General features: G+C 39.9%; 1 protein-coding gene across 4 annotated transcripts in view; it reads left to right on the forward strand.

Moving 5' to 3' along the window:
- Window positions 1-4,957: 4,957 nt before the first annotated feature.
- The window catches only part of unc5a (unc-5 netrin receptor A), a 157,494-nt gene continuing 153,196 nt past the window's right edge, over window positions 4,958-9,255 (forward strand). For all 4 annotated transcript variants that reach the window (XM_024283746.2, XM_024283747.2, XM_024283748.2 and 1 more), the window contains exon 1: window positions 4,958-6,402. In XM_024283746.2, the coding sequence (XP_024139514.1) occupies window positions 6,312-6,402 (91 nt within the window). In that variant the 5' untranslated portion in view covers window positions 4,958-6,311. The remainder of the gene's footprint in view (window positions 6,403-9,255) is intronic.

Consider the following 9,255-nt stretch of genomic DNA (forward strand, 5'->3'; position numbering starts at 1 on the left):
TTCCAGTTGAAAACATGACTTCATACTTTCTCTGTGCCGTCTTTCTTTTACCCAGGGAGGTTATTTGCCGTAAATGTCACCTGGGACGCAGAGTGACAAAATAATGACAACCTTTTTTGAGGCAAAGCAATTTTCCAGAATTGAATGAGCAGGATATGGGAGGAATGAACAATTTGCTTGCTTGCCACCTGATTGGTCTGCGTCTATGCCATTCTGACACCTCTACACGAGTAGGTTCAGACAAATAGATTGAATGCTTCACTAAAGGAAGCTGGGAGACAAAAATAAGGACTTAAACACAAATGTGCTTTGTCTATGGGCTGCCTTTAAACGAATGAATACAGTCGAAGGCAAAATGGAGCACATTAAGACAATGTCAGAAAACCTTGAAAAATACACGCCTTTCAGCAGAAATATACTGTAAATGCAGCATAAATCTAACGGAGAGCTCACTTGTACCTGCACGTTCGGAAAATATCAGTTAATTAAAGTGTCACTGAACCGGCTGGATTGTGTGACAGGAAAATCCATTTGTTCCATTAACGTAGTAACTGTATCTATTTTCATGTCAAATGTCAAAGAGAGTATTGAGCTATGATTTGACAGTATTGTCCTATTTATTTTTTTGTTATGTGAGACTTTTATCAGAGGTAAATTATTAGTTGGCTGCTTGCTTCTTTTAAACTGGAAACATTTACAACCACAAATATGACCTCCCTCCCCTCTGTCCATTTGCACTCCAGTATTACTTCTTTGAGCAATTTTGAAGGATGAAACACGAGCTGGAAAAATTATACGTTTATGTTATATTCTAACAAATACCTCAGTGGATTTCATTTTTTCAGAGTTCAAAGATAGGCTTGTCGAGTACATATTTATGTGTGTATTTTTTTTGTTTGAATGTGACTTGAAAAATACAGAATTTTTTTTCTGTTAAAGACCCACTCCACGGAAAATTGTGTTCTTGGTGTTTTTAACATGTTCTTGTGACATTTTTTCCTCATAATGGGGGACAAAAGTAAAGAAAATTAGGCTTACAATTTAATTAGAGTATTTCTTTATTCAAATTGTTGTTGACGAACAGATGAAAAAAATGCAGTTGGGAAAAGTTTGTAGCAGAAACATAGCTGCTACAAGTTTCCCTTAATTCTGATGAATCCATTTGCAGACAAACAGATTCATGTACATCTTTGTTTTCCTTGCCTGAGCTCGCATCTGACTCAAAACTCTATGGCTGATTTGCTCGCCATTTTTTAATTGGGGGTGTGAGGGGCTTTAAGCTGGGAAAAAATGTAAACAAAGGGATGATGGGAAATGAGTGGAGGCTTACTCTGCACCGATAGTCCTGCCCACAACTCAGAGGCAAGTTTCTGAACAACTGCCACTCAGAAACTGTCCTAGAAAATGACAGTGGTTTTATGATTTTGTCTAAAAACTGCATAATCATAATACAAAAAACACCAGAAATACTTTTAAAATAGACCAAAAGATGATTAGAGTTGGACTTTTAAGTATATTTTACTTTAGGAATAGGGCAACCACCAAGTAAAATACTGTCTTTCTTTCAATTTTTATTTATTTATTTATTACAAAACACATTTTTTTTAGTGAATTAATGCTAAAAAACCAGGACACACAATTGTTTTTCTTTCAACAGAAAGTCTGATAAAAAAATAATAAAAAATGAGGCAAAATAACAGTTGCAACCTCTACAAGCTTCCTTTACTTGTCATAAGATAACGATCAATTATGTGGTTTTCCTTTATTTCTCTTAAACACTTTTTTGGGATGTCAGTATGGGCACTTTAAAACATGTAGTTTTCATTCCTTTTAAATGCGTAACCAACTGAGCTTGAACATAATAAGGCTAAACTGTTTCACTTTCAAACATCTTTAATAATTGCTAAAAATGTTTAAATATATATATATATATATATATATATATATATATATATATATATATATATATATATATATATACAGATTTAAATTAGTGTCTGGAAGCCAAATAAATGAATAAAATCCTTTCATGTGCATATAAAGTACTACCTTGGCTCATTTCTTTGTGGTGAAAATATGTTTATATCTATATTTCTGGTTCTGAAAATAAAGTTCAAATGGGAAATGTTTGTGAGTTTTGCTCCTATAATCATGGTGTTACAGAGCATGAGGGACTCAGGGCAGCTGTGTGGAGGACTGAAACAAAAGCAGAGAGCAATAAAACAATCAACATCATTCAAAGTCTCCTCTCACACCCAGGTTCAGGCAATGTGACATTCAAAGCAACAATAAGATGTAGGTCCAGGAAGCATGCTTCAGGAAGGATTTTTTTTTTATTTTTATTTTTGTAGATGATGACGAAAACCTTTTGCAGGAGAAAAATGGTTCAGTTTGACACTTTTCACTGCCACATATTGTTTAGTGAAAAGCTCCCCCTGAACTCACAATTGTTTTTATGTTGCTCGCTGGAGTTTGAATGAATCCGGACCCTTTTCTAGGTGGGAAAAGTCTGCACACCCAGCTTCTGTTTGATCCTTCTGAACAAATCACACCTCATTTAGATATAATTACACACCTCGAGAACTCGGTTGTTCCTTTCGTCGTTTTTATTTGAACTAGTGATAATCCATTCCTTGTATGCAAATGTTCGTCTTCGCAATGAGGCTGATTGAAAATCTGTGAAAGGAAGGCGTTAATTTCTTTTTAGTAGTTTGTAGGATTTCGGAATCTAAGGGCACCTTTTCCCCTGCCCTGCTCCTTACCGCATCCACCTGTACAGCAGCTCTGCTGAGAGGAAGAGAAGGTTACCATATGCTCGAGTGTTTAGAGGCTTAGCAGAGAGCTTGATGACTTACAAGTTGGACTATTTTTGCTTGATGGAATGCAAATTCAATTGTGACCTTGAGAATAAGAAAATATGAAACTGTCACATATTTCCAAACACTCCCACAGTGTTTGAGATTTAGTGAAGTCATCAGAGAAAAAAAAAAAAAAAATCTATAAATATATTAAGTTCTCTTTGGAAATAGGTCTAACACTCCCGTGCTCCGTTTAAACATTTGAGCTGTGAAAAAGAACCTTCATGAAAGCAAATCTTAATCTCAAAGACACTCTTGATTCCTGTGAGTCGGGAAACTGATACTTTCAATCAAAAACAGAATCATCTTTAATTTTGGGAGTGTCTGCTTTTGATTTATAGTCATGGATTAAAATGCGCCCCCATTTCATATGATTTGGTGGTTATCCCATTTTACATTTTTATCAAATCTCATTCTCGGGCCATATCTGTAAAATTGAGAAATCATCAGAGCTGAAGTGGTGGGATATTGGAAGTTCGGCTTCATCAGCAGTCTGTGCTGCTGAAATGAGAGACCTTCAGAGGGCTCCTTCATCCCCCCCCACTTCCATTCGCCTCACATCCTTTCACTTTCTTCTTCTCTGGTTCTTAAACTCTCCATCTCTCATTTGTTTCTGCTCGACGCTCAAAGACGTGCTGGGATCTCTCGGCTGCTGTTTTATCTGAACTTGTGTGAAATCGTTTAATTAAACAAAGTAATAGCGACGCATTGCATTTCCAGATCGTAACATTTTTATGGGGTAATAAGAGCAGCAACTACAATAACCGGTGGTTGTGTGACCAGTGTAGTAATAAAGACTGCTTTTATGGCACTCATGTATAAAATGTGGTTTAAGAGAGAATTTTGTCACCTAGAAGCATTAAATCTACTTAGCATCTGGAGGATCCATTAAAAATGGTAAAGTAATGCATACTCTCCCAATACCACCCAAACTTGTTTGGCCCCTAATTAATTTTGTAACCCCATGTCAATAGTGTTTTATTAAACTGATACACTATTGATCATCATATGGGTATTTTGTGCGTAATTAATGGCTAAAATGCTGTGGCACGCAAATCTGAGCCTCATTCTAGCTGGACTGCATCCTCATAAGTGCTTTGCAATGTAATATGCAATCCGCTGATGGCTTATTAAGATCTTTACAGTCATTTAATCTAAGACTGTGGTCAATTATATGTCTCTGGAGTAGCATTGCAGTTTAATTTGATATAAACAAAACAATAGGCTGTGAAGCTGTGGTCATGCTGGAAGCTGATCTCCACAGGCTCATACCGGAGTGGAGAACAGGGCTGCAACCCCCCTCCGCCCTCAAGGAACATTCTGCTTTGTTTGTAAACAATAAATAATATTAATTTCATGCAGAACACCTCTTTGAATCGATACGTATCGACCGAGTGAATCAGTTGTCTTTACTGGCTGTTTGCATTGGGAGTGCAATTACGCGGTTTATGGAAGGACGCGATCACACAAAACAGACAGACGGGTCGGGTGTTTTTCTAACACTTGTCAGGTCATTGAGCACGGTCTGTTTGGATCATCGCCGCCATGACTCATTCAAGATGGTGTAATGCGACTGATGGTTGTGTCTAAGTTTTTTTTTTTTTGACTGATTGCAGGGGAACAAGCTGCTTCAAGTCTCAGGATATTGTAACTCAAGCCAATGACGGAGAGAAAATTAATTACAACACCACAGATCGATGAACAGATGAACGTGTCAACTCCCGAAAGAGCTGTGATTGTTTACTGTAGCCTGATTGAGAAAGCGGATGACGACATAACAGGAGGACTTGGGTGGAGGTTATGCTCTTCTTTGATTTAAAAGAACATACACACACACAAAAATCTACTACTAGGTCTATGAAACAAAGTTTTCTCCCATAACTCACTGTGCAAATGTACATTTTCTAAAACCCTGATTTGAAATGCATGTACTAGATCTGGTCCTCCTTCTGAGCAAAATGCTCATGCAGCGACACTCTCCAGCTTGCACTGCCTGATAGGACTCGGAGCAGATTATTAGAATGAGAGAGATCATTACGAGCAACCTCACAAGTTACCAGGGCTGAGTCATTCTTTTCTATTTGGCTGCTTTGAATCCGCCTCCCTTACTCCTTCACGCCGTCACTGCCTGCGAGGATTTGATTGTGAGCTGTATGGCTGCAGGATGTGGATTTCTGCGCGTGCACCGACGCTTTGTACTGCCACCCTGATTGCTGCTTTGACCTTTAGGAGGGAATGCTGGACAGGGAGGGAGCTTAATGAGTTTGTAGGCTGTAATAGCTCGGCTCTATCTAAGGAATCATCCATCTACATGAGCTCCATAATTAGCTGGTAAAGTCCAGCTCTGTGCTTCGATCTATTCATCTACGGACTGTATGTGGGAGAGAAGATGGATAAGCAAAAAAAAAAAATAAATAAAAATAAACCCCCCCAACGATTTTAGATAATAAAGTGCATCAATAATCGGCATGGCAGAACAGTCTGGTAATCACTCCAGAAAACGACGAAAAGGCTTTCTTGCAGTATAACTCACATGCAAGTCTGAGTTTGTTGACAGGTGTTCTCCCTCTTGGGAGCACTAATCTCCTGGCTTCCTCTTCTTCTTCCTTTGTGTTTGTCCATCACTGATGTGGCTTACTGCAGCAGGCATGCACAGACTCTCAAGACAAACCAGAGGCATGTTTATGCGAAACTCAATGACATGCAGAGGCGATCAGTGAGAATCTGTATGCAAAGCGCCGATGTGATTCCCATCATGCGTTGAATGACATATCCATCATTTTCATGTAAGGTAGAGGATATGAAAAGCATACTTTGCAGGGGCATAAGGGGGAGAAAACATACTTCGTGCACTGGCAGTGTGTGGTTAGTTCTGCTTGTTGATGATATGGAAATGTTTCTCTGTGAAACAATAAAGCAGCCAATCCGGAATCCGCTCCTGGTTTTTCCTGCCTGCTCATCGCAGCGTATACCTTCCCTGACTCTCAGCACTCCAGCATTGCTGTGCAAGCAGATGTTCCGTCCTCCGCTGCCAATTCTTACAATTTTCGCATTTCGGAGAAGGTACTCTTCCGCGCGAGCGCTGCAAAAGTGACCAAAGAAAAGGAGAAGAAGAAAGAAAAAAAGAGGAGAAAACCCCTCCTTCCCCACGACAGAAGCTGCCTCTCTCTTCACTTCAGCTGGAAGGCGAGGAGGACTTGTGAGCGGAATTTGGATAGATACAGTACAGGGGGGCTACAGTAAAAGACCCGCGGCAGTTTCCTCCACCACACCTGTGATGCGTTGTTCCGAGCAACGGAGGCGCGCGACTGGGATGCTGATGGCACGGCGCGAGGCGTGCTGAAGGAAAAACTTGTCACAGAGGACACTCTCCGGACGACAAAAGACAAAACAAGAAAAAAAGACGCGTGTCGGCTCTCCGTTTCCCAAACTTAAGTGATTAAACCCACGAAGATGCCCTTACCTCCGCCGGGCCCCTTTGTCCGCTGCAGGTGGAGCGCCGCCGTCCTCGTGCTCTGGCTTGTTGGCTTCACGTGCACCGCTGGTGAGTTCAACACTTCATTAAAACCCGCTTTTGGTTCATTAATGATGAATTTGTTCGGGAAAAACTACACAAACTACGACGACTACGTTTACTTTTCAAGTTTGTATTTTTTCCGGTCTGTATAGAGGCGCGCGCTAGGGAGCGCGTGACAGCAGTTGTTGGCATTGTTCTGTAATTTGCTAGCCCATCAATTAGCTTGCACCTGCAAGGTTAGGCGGCGCTTCTTTCAAGGTTAAAACGCGGGGCAAAAACGTCAATCTCCTGGTGTGTAGCACATGTTTGACACAGAAAGTTTTATTATTATTATTACTATTATTATGAATTAAAGTTCAGGTTACATAGAAACACATAGGGACAATAACACAGCCCCCTCTTTTTCACACACTGAAGTTGGAGCAGCACGCCTCCATTCATCTAACTAGTTTCTCTGCTAACAGAATCCTTTAACTGCCCGGCCAGGACTCATTCCTGCTGCATTTGCAGGATGTTGACAGCTTTACTGAGTTGCTACTGATGAGTTTGGATTTTTTTATGATGTTGCTGGACTCTGCAGATGCAAATGTGCTTTGATGCACAAAACCATCATCACATGGAGGTGAGGAGAAAGTTGCACCACGTGGCAACGCAAAACCTGTGGAAAAAAGAAAAAAAAAAAACAAACAAACAAGGTTTTCTCATATTATTAAGCAATACTCACTGTAAAAATACATTCAAGCTAATGCAATTATCTATATCCAATCAATAGTTTATTTGTGGGGCATGTCTACCTGATTTAAGACATTAGAGACCTAGTAGCTCCACACATCATCTGCCTGGTGTTGTCTCTGACTTGTTAACCTTGCTCAGGACATGAACAAAACATGTTAAGATGGTGTAATTGCCCCTCCTGCTTAAGGACACAAACATGACGAATAAGAGAGGGGGCTTTCTCTTGCATTAATTAGTGTGTAATTATGAATATATTACGTTTAAATATAGTCTTCTTTTTGTGATGCACGCAAGAAGTTCTTGTGTTCTGCAGGGTTACACGGGTGGCGGCATGCTTCACTGGGTTTCTGTTGTTGCCTCACAGACAGATTACTCCTCCGTTTGAAGACCGTGTTGCACATTCGTTTGGGTTTTTCTTTACATGAGGGCTTTAGACCTGCAGGGATGAGGGGAATTTTTAGGACTCCCTAAGATAAGATGCCGCTTCCTTGTTTAATATTTCACAGGCTCTATGCAGGGTGTTACCCTGGCTGTCATTCACTGCCTTCTGAAATAGGTGTCTAACCCCACCGTGACCTCACATAGAAATACCAGATAATGAGGAAGATGAAGACTGGGTTAACTATTAAGCTTCTGTTAGAATTTTCCTCTATTTTCTGTCTCTGATTTGTTCCCGGATGCCTTTTCTGAGTTTTTTTTTTTCTGGCTTCGTCAAAAGCTCCTTTCACAGTTTAGAGACAGCTTTCATTGGACAAAGTGAGTTCCAGAAACGGATCAGAGTTTGGGCCAAATTAGCCAATTCTCCCTGCATCACAATCGGGACCGTCTCAGCGCAGATCAGTCAAGCCATCCTCTGTGCAGAGTCAAGCTGCTGAGTTGGCGTTTGTCTGGATCAAAGCTTGCATTTTTTTTGGCAAAGAAACATAACTCAGCCAGTAATAAAGGTGGGGCTGTCAATCCAGTGAGCTGGCGGAGCACTTTCCATTCTACCGTGCATCGAGTGATCTGAAGGGTCGGACACAGGGGTCCACTTTCAGCTTTTTGAGTCTTTGGAACAAAGAAATGTTCTGCTTTGCTGGTGTACGCACTCTGCTTAATGTTTTTTGCATGCAAAGTATGTGTTTGGGTGTGTGTGAGGAAGAAACGTGGTGCTTCATGGTGCACATTTGTGCATTTCAGTGTACATTATCCCAACTCAGATTTTTTCTGTTGTCTCCCATTTGTTGTTGCTTCTATTTTTACTTTTCATTGCCTCTTTTTGTATAAAAGCTATTTTGCTAAATGTATCTGAAAAGATCATCAAAACGGATCTATCCAGATGAAGTGAATAAAAATCTCTCTCTCTTTTTTTTTTTTTTTATTCCGCCCGGTGAGAGCGTTGCCAAGCAATTGTTGTTTGGTTCCGCGAGGGAACATGGGATTTGAAATCAGGCAGCTTTTTACTTGTGTGAGCAATTTCCACGGGGTGTAAATCTTGTGATGATGCAAGGGTTTGTCCATCTAATGACAACAAGCAGAAATCTATTGCATAATACAGTAGTTTGTGAGTTCCCATTTTAAATTACAGTGATGGAAAAGCAGCTTTTCCCTCTGATGGGATTATTTTTGTCTCTGTTGATTTATCTCAAATTTAAATTGACATAATTCTTTGGGATGAAAGACCTTTTAGTGAAAAGAATTAAAAATCCCTAAACTTTTTGTCCTATTGCTAATGCATGACAGACCGCTGTAATGTATATTTTAGGAACTTTTTAACCTAGAATGAGTTTTGTTTTCCCCAGTCATCCTAAATGAGCTAAAATTAGACACGCAGCCTTGGCTAAAATCGTTTTTCTTTCAAGTGCTGACATTTAAACAGTAAATGATTATAAAAAACGTGCATGGTGCTGGACATTAAAGATGGCAAAATATTCAAACGATTTAATTTAGTGAGTCTGTGGCAATTTTTTTGAATGGAAATGGAAAATTGACATCATTATCACAATAGAGTTGAGTTGCATATTAGAGGGACATAATCACATGCGGCATTTTCATGTGCTAGCACGGAAAATCACAAAGGAAATTAGGCTTTTTTTCCCTTTCCAGGCCTTGGAAAGTAATTTCCGTTGTTTGAGTTACGGTGATTAATGAAGGAAGAGATAATAT

This window comes from Oryzias melastigma, linkage group LG10 (assembly GCF_002922805.2).
Source record: "Oryzias melastigma strain HK-1 linkage group LG10, ASM292280v2, whole genome shotgun sequence".
NCBI classification, from domain to species: Eukaryota; Metazoa; Chordata; class Actinopteri; order Beloniformes; family Adrianichthyidae; genus Oryzias; species Oryzias melastigma.